Below are 14,181 nucleotides of genomic sequence, written 5' to 3' on the forward strand. Positions count from 1 at the left end.
CGTGGACTACAGTATTTTTTACAACCAAATTCGTGCTAAGGGATACTAAGTCCAACCCTCAAATTTTACCTTCTGACTTATAAAAACAAATAGTAACTTATTTTAAGGTTTAAGGTTATTCATCAATATAAAATAATAATTATACGTCCAAAGAAAATGCTCTCTTTGTATATCGACTAAGGACTTATTTCATAGAAAATGATCATAAAGGAAGAAGGCGGCAAACTCGTATTAGAAATAAATTTATAATTAACTTAAAACAATACACGATTCAAATAAAACATAAAATTCAATAGTAAAATACAATTTAAAACCAGTAACAGTTTAGTAGTGATAACAATTAACAATAAGTAACGTTAAAGTTTATAATTCCTGTTTTGAGTTGAGTTGACACAGGCGAGATGTCGTAAACTAGAGATTTGACGTTGTAACCCCAGACATAGAAATCAACCGGCGTTAAGTCCGGACTCCTCGAAGGCCAAGCAATGGGTGCTTCTCGTTCTATCCAATGATTCTAGGAAAAAGGCTATCGAGCCATTGCCTAACATTAACACCTAGATGTGCAGAACATCCATGTTACTGAAAAATCATGTTTTGTCTTGTAGCTTAAGGCATTTCTTCAAGGAGGTTAAAAATTTAATTGGTCAAAAATTTCAGTGGTCAAGAATTTATATGTTAAAAATTTTATAGCTCAAAAATTTCTCAGGTCAACAATTTCATTGGTGAAAAATTTCGTAGGTGAAAAATATCGTAGGTCAAACATTTCAGAGGTCAAAAATTTTCTTAAGCAGTTCTATAGAACTGGCGAGTATAGTAGTCGTAAAATATCATGGGAATATATTGCTGAATACTGTATTTAATTTGTATGAAGAAAATCTGTTATTATTTTTTTTTAATGAAAATAAGAGACGAGACGAGCAGAACGTTCAGGTTATGGTAATTGATACGCCCTGCCCATTACAATGCAGTGCCGCTTAGGTTCTTGAAAAACCCTAAAAATTCTGAGCAACTGCGCTCGTCAACTGGAGACATAAGATGTTAATTCTCATTTGTCCAGTAATTTCAGTAGCTACGACGCAATACTTCAGACCGAAACACAGTAATGCACTAGCCGGCATCCTGGGCAAAGGAGCCTCCCACTGGTAATTACAAATTATGTATCTAAATTTACTTTCACCGAAGCATCAATTGATTTCTATTATAGTCACGATATATTGTTTGACTTTTATGTTAATTTTTAAAATGGATTATCGTAAGTAGACAGACAATTCTTTGTTCATTGTGATCGTGCAGAGCAACTGGTTCTAAATAGGGTAAGGTTACGCTTAAACTGCATTGAATAGGGTACTAACCTCATGTGTCGCGTCTATACAGGTTTATTTATAAGACAATATTATCATGTAAATTAAAATGCATAATGATATATTTATTTTAAAAAAATGTTTCCTTTGGAGTTATTTTTAATGCATATAAAAGTTGTATCACCAATTAATTAATTTAAAAGGGTTTATTAGGTTCAAACATTTTACAGAAATCTTATAGCTAATATGGACATTATAGAACCAGTATGGTGTCTAGCCAGCATTATGTTGGGAATTTTATAGCTGGTATTCTCTAGACACCGGGACACAGACATCTTGAACTAAATATTATTCGGAAACACAAATAAAATTTGAAAAACAAAATTTTATGAACGATGCGGGACTCGAACCCACGACCTCTGGCGTTCCGTGCCGGTGCTCTAACCAACTGAGCCAACCGTAAGAGTAACGCATAGTTATAAAATCTTGATTGCTTTGTTCAACTCTCAGGTTTTGGCTCATGTGGTTCAAAAAATTTTGTTTTTCAAATTTTATTTGTGTATTAATCCTAGAAGTGAGGGTATCACTTTAAAAACAACGTATTCGGAAACAATTCGCGCTTTGAAAGAGAAGGAACGGCACAAGAAAGGGAGACAGTATCCATTCTTGCCCTCGATAAAAAACAACTTATTAGTAGTAAAACTAATTTTTATTGTGATAGCTATAAAAAGTGATTCAGCTCAGAGTTTTATGTTTTTTCAAAAATCCTAAGCCGCACCGCACGTTAACGAGTAAGGCATATCAAATACCGTTGGGTGGAATGTCTTGGTTGTCCTGTCTAGGGTTTTTTTAGGAAAATAAGGGACAAGACGAGTAGGATGTTCAGCGGATGGTTATTGATACGCATTGCCTATTACAATGCAGTCCCGCTCAGGATTTTTGAAAAACCCAAAATTCTGAGTGCCACTACAATTTCGCCCGTCACCTTGAGACATTAGATGTTAAGTCTCATTTGCCCAGTAATTTCACTGGCTACGGCGCCCTTCAGACGGAAACACAATAATGTTTACATATTATTGCTTCACGGCAGAAATAGGCGCCGTTGTGGTACCCATAATCTAGCCGGAATCCTGTCCAAAGGAGCCTCCCACTAGTATGTAGCCTCTCACGGGTTACCAGCAGTCCGGAATAATCCGGATTTCTCCGGATTTTTAACTTGCCCGTATTTTATTTTGAATTAGTTGGAAAATATTAATAAAACTACATATTAACATCTATCAAATAACGGCCTTACAAATAAAATTGGCATAAAGTTATAACTAAGCATAAAACAAGAATATGTAAAATGTTTACAAATAGATATTTTGCTCACGAATGGTTTGTTCTGACGTATAACGTTTCCCGCGTTTATTTGCAAGGCAGCTTGTCATTCGGAAAACTTCAGAATTATAATAGTAATAATAATATTTCTTTATTAAGAGGTATGCACCCAGTTAAAATTACAATAATATATGTATAAAGTAAAATAATATAATACAATTAAATTTAAAATTAAATAAATAAATATACAATTCTGTATTCAAGTCTATTTATTTCCTATTAGCCTCCTGGTGCACTGAACGCCAATGCTTGTTAATTGAGCAATCCGGACACCCGGCCAGCGGGCTCAGGATCTTATTCTTGAATTCTCGCTATCGGCTCCAGAAAGTATCAGAAGTTATCATTGTATTGACAGTGTTGTCAACGACATTGTAAACATTTTGCATTTTTTTTTTGTTTATCATCAGTTATAACTTTATGCCAAGTTAATTTGTAAGACCGTAAGTCTTTACGAGAAACGAAATCTAAACCAGATCAAGTACTAAGACTATTCAAATTACTAAATCAGTGTCGTCCTTTTTTGTCATAAAAAATATTAAAATTGTCAAAATAATAAATTTTGAACGAAGTGTTGTTTTTTTTTTTTATAAATATATGTATAAAAATGGGTTTATTTTTAAATGTATGTAGTAATTTAAATAACTGCTGCGTAAGTTTGTGAGTTTATTTTTATAAAAAGAGATGACGAGACGAGAATAACGTTCAACTTATGGTAAGCCCAAATATATGTGCGCCACTGTGATTATGCACATAACCTTGTGATATAAGATGTCAATAGTTCAGTAATTTAAACATTTAAGGGTACCCCCCTTAAAAACTCAAAACAGAAATAGTGCTTCCTCATTACTACTTGGCAACTGAATAACGCCGCCGTGTGTCTCTTGTTTTTTTTATGATTATAAGGGCCGAGACGAGCAGGACGTTCAGCTGATGGTAAATGATACGTCCTGCCCAGTACAATGCAGTGTCACTCAGGATTCTTAAAAAACCAAAAAATTCTGAGCGGCACTACAAATGTGCTCGTAGGGCTAGCAGCGATAGTGAAAATATCTTGACACTAGCCGTCGCCCGCGACTTTGTCCGCGTGAACGCTATAAAGTAGTCAAAATACTATGCGTTTTCCCAGCCTATTCTTATTATTGTTCATGCAAGATTAGAATTAAATCTTATCGGGACATACATACAGACAAATATTCTTTAAAGAATTTGTTTGGAATCGGTGTTGTTTGTAGAACAAACAGCAATTATTCTTCAAAGAAAATATTTTATTTTTATTAAAAATAAGGAACGAGACGAGCAGGACGTTCAGCTAATGGTAATTGATACGTCCTGCCCATTACAATGCGGTGCCGCTCCGGATTATTGAAAACCCCAAAAATTCTGAGCGGCACTACAACTACGCTCGTCACCTTGAGACATAAAATGTTGTCTCATTTGCCCAGTTATTTCACTAGCTACCCTTCAGACCGATACACAGTAATGCTTATACATTACTGCCTCACGACAGAAATAGGCGCCGTTGTGGTACCCATAATCTAGCCGGAATTCTGTGCAAAGGAGCCGGCTGGTAGAAGCTGGAAAACTGTGCTGAATATATATTTAAAATAATATTGAAACTTAGTTATCGTTGTAGTATAACTAGTTTATTTCAATTGTGAAGTCTGCCACACCTGGATATACTTTTACTTTTCTGGATACACTACAGCCGGACCTAGTTACAGCTAAAAAGGTTTATGTTATATTATATCACCGAACATGTTGCAATTATAAGTGAATGGATTTCGTTAGTATCGCGTGTCATTGACACATGAATACTTAGATAGAGCGTGACTATCATAATTGTTGATTTCTTGCATTATACTGTATTTTTTAATATAAATTTTGTGCAACAAACCTACAGGTGACTATAATTTGGTGATAATAAAATTGATATTGTTGTGAATAGACAATGCAACAGAACACAATTCTAAAAGAAAAGACATGTCATAGACATGTCAGTCAGTATGTTTGGCAATGTTTCTACATTATCTGTGCTACAGCGTCTCACAGTCTCAGATGTAAATTTTATTTAGAGCCTTTAAATAAATAGTTAATTTACAGTTAAAGTAGTTTATTTTTCATTAATCCCTTCCTGGAAAACTTCAACACTAACAGTATACTCTTTAATTAACATAAAAACAGATGTTTTTAAATAAATAAAAATAATTAACATAAACACAATAATTAACATAAGTACATAAATTCAACTACTAACTAATTACTTAATATAGATAATAAGCAGAAGTAAAGTGTCCAAAATTCTAGGAACGTTACCTCTTTGAACAGCCAAACTTATTCTGTGACGTACAAAATTTCACGTCACCCTGTCCAATCTAAAAGATGTCTGGAAAACTCCTTAATGAGAGTTTGTGCCCACCAAAAACTAATCGTCTTAATGCCATAGGAAATTAATATATTATATCTAGAAGATATTCTAGGGATACAAATTTCCTCCAATTCTGAATTCCAATAGCTTCCGCTGCTGTTGTATCTGCTCTTACTGCTTTTGACGTACTTTCAAGATGACAAAGCGCTTGTCATCTGACGACTGCCGACATCTCCGCTTATTGCATCCCATAGCAGTTTCTCGAATACTTACAGGTCTAGGAATGTTGAATACCTACTATATGGCATCTTGCTTTTGTCAGGCGCTACACCGTTCGTGCCTTTTCACATTCATACTGCCTACGGTTGCTCCGTGCCATGCAAGCTCTTTCACGTACACAGCTTACGCACGGTCACCGGGCGGTGCGTAGGGGTGGTAGCAGTATTATCGAGGAACCTACTACATTTTGGACGTTGCTGTTTTGCGCCCGTGTCCATTTGAACGAGGCTATACAAGTGAATTCATTACTGCAGACGGTTGCCTCGTCAAAACCGTGTCTATAGTGGATAAACATGGGTCAGACACGGTCACGGCACGGTCGCCGCGCCATGTGAAAGCTGTCATTGTAGCATTATACATTTCTACCTCACTAACCCGGGCGGCGGGCGTGTTAAATTCTATAATATTTACATAGTTTTTTTTTTAATGAAAATAAGGGACAAGACGAGCAGGACGTTCAGCTGATGGTAATTGATACGCCCTGCCCATTACAATGCAGTGCCGCTCAGGATTCTTGAAACCCCCAAAAATTCTGAGCGACACTACAACAGCGCTCGTCACCTTGAGACAAGATGTTAAGTCTCATTTGCCCAGTAATTTCACTAGCTACGGCGCCCTTCAGACCGAAACACAGTAATGCTTACACACTACTGCTTCACGGCAGAAATAGGCGCCGTTGTGGTACCTATAATCTAGCCGGCATCCTGTGCAAAGGAGCCTCCCACTGGTAGTACATTAACAAAAGATGTTCTGAATATTTTTATGTTATAATATTGACAAATCTCTCCCTTGTGGTTGATTCTATTTAATGAATTTATCTCATAGGTACATCATCCAATGATTACAGAACCAAAAGATTAACACTAGTAATATAGTCGGATTTACGCAAAATTATGGAGAGGATACTAATAATAACCGATGCAATTCACTCAACATTTTCCCCGAAATTAGACAACCTGGATATATGTAATGTAGTTCTATGGATATTATATCTAATATAGTATTTGAATCTCATGGTCATGCATATTGATTCGAACGCGGGACTAGGTCAGAACTTAGGATGGTCAATATGTCACATGTCGAGCTCTGTCTTAATATTTCTTTAGCCATTCTGTATCCAGTGTCGGCCGCAGACATTCGATACAAATCTCAACTTAAATGATCCATTTGTATGTGCTACTTATTTCAAGTGACATTTGATAAAGGTTTTGGAAGTAATTGATATTGCACGGCACAGGTTAATGTACTGCTTTTGTTATTAATCTATATGAGATCACAGAATAGAGAAAGATACTTACGTATTTTAACCTACTTCCAAAAGGAGGAGGTTATCAATTCGATCGGTATTTTTTTAATGTAAAAATATTTCTTAAATAAATATTGTGCTTAAAAGTTTATGAAGCAAAGAAGCACTTGTGACGTGTTGTTCTACGAGCCAATTTAATTTTTGTCAGTAACAGACGAGCTTGGTGTTCATTGATGGTAGGTGATGATCCTTCCCCATTACATTATTAATAACGTACCGCTGAGCGACTCGTTAATAATATAAGAGGTTTGAAAGGTAAAAAATACTTTTTATTGAAAGAATGAAAAATAAACTAAATTAACTTTAATGAATGCTCTTTGGTATACACATCAACATAGAAGTAAAAGTATTATAAACTCACACATAAACACTAAATAAACTAAAAAACAAAACTCCATAAACATTAACTACGACGCGAATTTCTTTCCGACGTGGTGTCTTACGCCCCATTTGTAGTTCGCGTTCTTGTCTGTTTTCACATAAGTGTGAACGGGGCCTGTGACACCACTGGTGTCTTTGTGGTTGTGGTCTTGGTCTGAATCGCGGTCAGAATTGTGGCCGCGGTCATAGTCGTAATCGTGATGTATATGACCGCGTTTCGGTCTGTGCCAAGGCTCGTGGCGAACTGGAACTGTAATCAAACATAAAAACGTAATTAGGACAATATATTCTGTAACATTAACTTTTATTAAAATGAAACTTTTATTACATCGTTTCAAACTTTTTCGTCTGTGTGTTGCATGTCGTGTGACGGTCGGGCGGCGCCTATAGTTCGCAGCAGCTGACCGTGTAGTGTGTAGAATATTACTCATTTGTGCCTGTGCTCCACGCCATTTTGTTTGTTTTTGTCAGTGTTTAATGTAAATGTTGTTTGACAGTGTTTAATGTAATCCTTTTCAATCAATATTTTTAATTAGAGCTAAGACACAGAGTTCGATAAAAATATTAGTTGTAGACTTAGTCTACTTTTGTTATTTCCTATTATCATTCCAATTTTCCAAGTATAAAATTATGATTGATAAAGTGATTTTTATACCCTTAATGGAATATTATTCCAAAATTTTTTAATTAAATGTCTATAATGTGAAAAAAAGTTACACTTTTACCGTGGTTTCACAAAAACCACACAATCCTTTTTTATTGTTTTATGTTTGTTAATAGTAGAATAAATCTCCTTGCAGTTGGCAAATAATTAAATTCGAAAAGTCTACGTCACAAAAATCGTCACCTTTTTGCTCTTAATAGTGATTTTCATTATTGTATCACTAGAAATAAGGGATTGCTTATAACTAATTCTAGTAGGCTTCATAAGATACATAATAGCTTTAAATGTATACATTTTTATAATAAAGTCCCAGCAACTGTTCATTATCTATAAACAAATTCGCTTTTTTTTATTAAAAATGGTTTTGTCGTATATTCTACTACTCCATAGCTTAACATCTATATGTAAGTGATTGGACGGCCTGGGACTAGATTATAATTATTTTATAGAAATAGAAATGACGGTACAGTATTGTATATTTTATTAAACAGAGCGCAAAAAAAAAGAATGCTTGGAGAGTCCCTTGCGCCGCTTCTTCTCTCTAAGAGCACCATTTGTTTCCGAAGCGGTAGTAGTATCTAGTATATTAGACATGACATCAAAAAGAATTCTAAAGGAATCAGTCAGACACACTTGATACTCCTTAGTATTTTGGTATATTAAACCATAAACGCACACATCGACAAATCAAAATTAGTGATGCATTAACGAGCTATCGGGTAGCCTGTACGCAGTATATTCTAAGTCAATGATATTTATGGCATCAATTAATTAAAATAAAGTACGGGAGAAGTGAACAATTGAACATAAACGTTGTGCATTGTAATTTATAAATATTTAAATCAAAATATTATAATATAAACTAGCTGACCCAGCAGACGTTGTATTGCCCTATAAAGTAATTAAAAAAAAAATTAGGGATGCAACCGATTCTCAGTCCTACCAAATATATCGTACTACAATTATTATATTCGATTGCCATTTTGCAACCGCGCAATAGCGGATCTATGGATGGAACAGAATATTATTAAATCGCGATACAAAAATAGATTTGATCGTAGAGGGTTGAAAATTTAGGGTTGTGTGTATTATCCAAAAAAATGAAAAAAAAAAATTAGGGGTTACCACCCTTAACATTTAGGGGGATGAAAAATAGATGTTGTCTGACTCTCCAGCCTAGCCGATATGCACGCTAAGATTCACGAAAATCGGTAGAGCCGTTTCGGAGGAGTTCAATTACGTACACCGTGACACGAGACTACACTACACTAAAATTATTTAATTTAAAACTTAATTTAAACTAAAACTTGCACATTAACTTTTTGCTTTTCATTTGAAAAATATTTCACGCCTGAGATTCGATCCCTCGACCTCGCGATGTTTCGGCTTCGCAATCACAATGATTCAACCATTGGTCCATGAATGACCGTATGATTAATATGATTAATAGTCTAAAAAGCCGAAGTACAATTAGTTAGAAGTACAAATCTTTCATCTATAACATCAACGACTGTCTTTCGAATTTTTGATCAGGTCACGTGTCCTGCCGTGATATTTTATACCATCCCAAGAAAAGTCCTCAACGCCGCAAGTTTTCACTTCAAGAACATATAAAAAGACAAATAAATATATACAGAGGGCGAATGATGGAACAGCGGTGCAGTAGAAATACGGCTCTTGTTGTTTACACTTCGGGTAGAAAACACCAAGGACAACTTGAAAATGTTTACTTTTCACTTCTCATGCTCTGAAATTGCTTATTTGTGCACGATATAGGCTGCACAAAATTGATTTTTGTGCACAAAAGGATCTACTCATAAATGTATCTATATTAAGGCAAAGAAAATGAGCCATACAGCCAAACACAATAAAAAGTTCAGAGATAGAATTTGTTGTTTTTTAGAGATATTTACTTTAATTTATTTGCCTCGTATGTTTTTTAAGACATAAAAGATATTAAAATTTAAATTAAAATACGGTAGGTTATTAAATTAATTAAAAAAATATATATATTACCAAATTAATTTAATAGTAGGCTGTATAGGTCTGGAGCCCATGCCTAATATCAATGTCGTAAGATTAAAAAAAAAAAGGGGGCGGGAAACAGGTCTTGTTTTTTCGTGCGTTTATTAATTTCTTCAAATTTGCTAAAATTGTTAAAAATGTCCATGTTATACTACTGTTTTATTTCCTCGCAATCTAAATGAGTTTATAACTCGTCGTCTTTTCATCCTCTATTACTATCAGCTCGGATAAAAATGGTTCGTTTTGTGCACTCGTTGTAAAATCTACTATTTATGCTTTTAATTTGTTATTTTAATAAGTTTACTTACTTAACTGTAGCCTCTGTGGCATAGGAGCAAACCTCGTAACTCTAACTGGTCTACGAACATTATAAAATGGTAGAGACCATGCAAAGCAGATTGATAGTAGGTTTGCCAAAATTACCTGAAAAATAATTTGAAAAATGTTAGAATAATAAAGTAACAAAGTACTGCAGCTGAACTTAAATGTTTGAATACAAAAACGAATAAGTAATCATATGTTTAAATACAGCTAAAAACTATTGATAAGTAAATGTAAATGAAATTAAGCGGTATGCAATAATGATCTGGTGTCATGTTGTTCAATAAAGAATTACATAATTTTTTTAAAGGGTAAGTACCAATATCAATTTGACGACAAAATTGGATTCAAATAATTGGAAAATCCAATTGATATATTGACTTGTAATCCAATATAAGAAATCAGGCCCAAGTGAAATAGATACTGATCAAATTTTTTTTAGTGAAATGTATGACATAGGACACTGGTAACATATTTTTTCTATGGAAGATAAGGACAAACGAGTGTACGGGTCACCTGTTGTTAAGTGATCTCCGCCGCTCATATCCTCCTGCAACACCAGAGGAATCACAGGAGCGTTGCTGGCCTTTTAAAAGGTCGTGCGCTCCTTTTAAAGGTACCCATGTCTCATCGTCCTGGAAACACCGCACAAGGAAGTTAATTTCACAGCTTGGTTGTACGTGGGAGAAAGTTCCTTGAAAACCGCACTGTGGAGGAACGTCACACATACTGGTGGTGATGATATCCTTATTTGTGGCATGTTGTGCGAATTCAGCTCTTCAGGAAAAAAGAAAAAAAAAATAAATTGAGTTCAAAAGTCAACTGTGGGAAGAATAAACACATTGATAAACCTCAGGATCTTAAAGAATTCGGAACAATATGTACTCTATATATTATTCCGTATGCCTGAAAACAAGTGTATACAATTTCATGATATGCGAGCAAACCTTAATTCGCATAATTAATTTTAGTTAGTTATTGGATAAGACCATCCATGTAGTTTAATCATGTTAGTTTTCTTCACCTCATGATTATTTGTTACTTTCATGTTTGGCTAACACGAGGCTGTCACCTATCTAACTTATAACTTAATAATATTTAAGCTTTATCGAGTAACCAAAATACTGGTCTTGACCTCACTTAAACCAGGTCGGAACTCGCCAAGTGTCAACACACGTTACATAAAACTTACCAACGTGTAGTAATCCATATCACTCGGCACAATGCCAGTTTTCGTGTCAAACAGCCTTTTATAAGAAGAAAACGAATTTAAAACACTTTCTACGGCTTTACACTTCGGTGAACATTGGCAATTGGGCATGCTTTGAATGAAGCTTTGTCTATGATGGATAAACTATGACGCATTTAAAAGTCAAATGAATTTTAGTTTGAATTTTAAGATAAGAATTTTTCTGGAAATGTTAAAATAAGGAATTGTGGTGGGGTTGTCTTAACGATATTAATATCAACTGACAAAAAATGGCCCTGTCACTCTTTAAATGACATTATGACTTAGTAGCCTAACCCACATGCATTGAATACACTAATATTTATTAAACACGAATTCCTTAAAATGTGGTGTTTGTGGCTTGAAACGTTTTTCAGGAACTGCGTCCAATTATCGAAAGAAAACGACACTCTTTGTTGATTGATTGTGTTATTTATCTAACAATTGTTTAGATTTGAAAGAGCGACATCTCAAGTCAATTTCCTAATATGCAATTATTGAGGTTGACCAGGTTATCAACTGTTAAGTAGATCCTGCAGATAGAGCCACAACAATAGTAACAATACATACCAAAATTTATGAATCATGCGTACTCGAACGGTTGACTCAGTTGGAAAGAGCTCACGGACGGAACCCGAGAGGTCGCGGGTTGGAGTCCCGCATCGTTCGTAAATTATGGTTATAAATTTAATTAGTATTATAAATAAACTGTTTTCCACTTTTACTTTGAGAACGTTTTCAGTATTTGATCTCCTCACAGGTCCAAAAGGGCCTCCAAGGCCCTCGCTCGGCTTCGCGGTAAAAGCCTTTAGGGCTTAATAGCCCTAAAGTGCTAATGCACAGAGGAGGTTTTTAGTCGGTAGGGTATGTTTCCACCCACATATTGGCCCCTGATTCGGGGTCTTCGATACGTAGGTGTATTTTACTCCTCTCCAAAAAAAAAAAAAGATTTTTAAACAGACTAATTATCGAAGTGATTTAAAAACAATGTTATTTTTTGTGTACGCAGCCCTAAAAGTTACTTAACTAATCAAATAAAGCCACCGTGTCATAAATACATTATTAAAACAACCTCGGCAGCAAGTAGACTCATAATTACACAATATCTGTAATTATTAATTGAGATGTAAATTGGCTAATAAACGCAGCACGGCGTAACTTTTGGCGGCAATCAATTCAGGCTACTTTTTGTTAATTATTCTGTAATCTGCAACAGATTATGAAAACGAATATCTAGGCAATACTAGAATTACTAACTACTGATTACTAATCTTAAAAGCGTTGGTGTAGCAATAGGTTGAACCGTTGACTCTCATCACAAAGCCACCGGTACAATCCTCGCCCGCCACGTAGCTTTGTTTTCATTATTATTATTGTTATTATTTATGATGGTATGGGGCGAGACGAGCAGGACGTTCAGCTGATGGTAATTGATACGTGCTGCCCATTATAATGCAGTGCCACTCAGCATTCTTGAAAAAGCCAAAAATTCTTAGCGGCACTACAACTGCGCTCGTCACCTTGAGACATAAGATGTTGTCTAATTTGCCCAGTAATTTCACTAGCTACGGCGCCCATTTAAACCAAAACACAGTATTGTTTACACATTACTGCTTCACGGTAGAAATAGGCAACATTGTGGTGCCCATTATTTTGCCTACTGTGCAAAGGAGCCTCCCTCTATTAGCGAGCAAATTACACGATTCATTTCATAAATATGAATAGAGCTAACATAATTCGGCTTAACCACTTAGCGTGGAGTCGTAACACGTCCTCATTTATTTATTATGATTTCAATAAAAAAAAAGCCCGCTTCTGCTCCGCTGTCATTTCATGACGGATCGTCGTGTATAATTTTCTGAATTTGGCTCATACCAATCCCCAATAATCCTCGAATTGTCTCATAGGTAATCTGTGGGTTTTCTTCAATTAGCCGCTTAACAGTTGCCACATTATTTTCGTTGACGGCAGTTGAAGGCCACCCTTCACGAAATTCGTCATGTAAAGGAACCCGACCTCTCTCAAATTCAGTAAACCATCGCGTCACGGTGCTCAAGCAAGGTGCTTCTCTTCCAAAAGCATTTTGAAGACGAGCGGTACAGTCTTGCGGAGAGAGAGAACTTTTAAAATAATAAAAAATTATCGCTCTAAAATATTTTTCGACTTAATTCCATTTTCGTTGCGTACGTAGAACTTTGATGTGTGATGAGAAATGCTTTCCCGCCAATTGTTCTTTTTATTACTAAGAAGATTGCAATGTTACAAAAAATTTAACATTCGAAATTCAAATAGTTTCGATTAGCTAGAAGAAAAACTTTTAGTGTGCCCCATGAACTCGTACTACACTTTGCAGCTAAAACTGCACGTTGTAGACGCTTATTGTTTGTATGTCGCAATAGGTAGAAAGCTCCCATGGTGCATTATGGTGGTTGCAAGTTGTTATGATTTGGATTGTTCTAAAATAATCTAGAGATTTCTCGTATTATTTGGAAAGTTTTCAAATGCAAGCCTTTATTCTAATCAAATGAACCAATCTATTCAAAAGTAAATTTTATTTAGAATTTCGAACGATAAGGTAATAAATTCTAATTTTCCACTTTCTGTATCGATTCGGACTTTCACTCATTACAATACCATACTTTCTGTTGACAAACTGTATCTGTTAGTATTTCTTTACTTAAGTAACACCTTAAATAAAGAAAAGATCTTAGACACTTATTGTTGTTTCGAGGAAAGAAAATATAGCTAGTTTTGAATGATGAACAGAAGAAAAACATTTAGATTCCGGCGATACAAAAGTGACTTACTTGCACAACAAAAACATTACGAAAAGTGGGAAAATATTACAGTAATACACAATTCTGATATTATGTAACAAGATATCTGCTCTAAGAAAAAATATACAAAATGTTTATTTTGTTAACAAAGTTT

General features: G+C 35.0%; 1 protein-coding gene across 1 annotated transcript; it reads right to left on the reverse strand.

Moving 5' to 3' along the window:
* Positions 1–6,919: 6,919 nt before the first annotated feature.
* LOC126979322 (uncharacterized) lies at positions 6,920–11,314 on the reverse strand. Its single transcript, XM_050828569.1, has 3 exons — positions 11,215–11,314; positions 10,010–10,124; positions 6,920–7,262 (listed from the first exon to the last, which is right to left on the reverse strand). The coding sequence occupies exons 1-3, from the start codon at positions 11,230–11,232 to the stop codon at positions 7,039–7,041; spliced, it is 357 nt and encodes a 118-aa protein (XP_050684526.1). The 5' UTR covers positions 11,233–11,314; the 3' UTR covers positions 6,920–7,038.
* Positions 11,315–14,181: the final 2,867 nt, after the last annotated feature.

The sequence above is a fragment of the Leptidea sinapis genome, chromosome 1 (assembly GCF_905404315.1).
Source record: "Leptidea sinapis chromosome 1, ilLepSina1.1, whole genome shotgun sequence".
NCBI classification, from domain to species: Eukaryota; Metazoa; Arthropoda; class Insecta; order Lepidoptera; family Pieridae; genus Leptidea; species Leptidea sinapis.

Bases quoted from the DNA above. Each gene is read 5' to 3' on its own strand.
- LOC126979322 (XM_050828569.1), bottom strand. The intron at 7,263-10,009 runs GTAAGTAAACTT...GTTTGATTACAG, and splicing joins GCCACAGAGGCTACAGTTAA to TTCCAGTTCGCCACGAGCCT.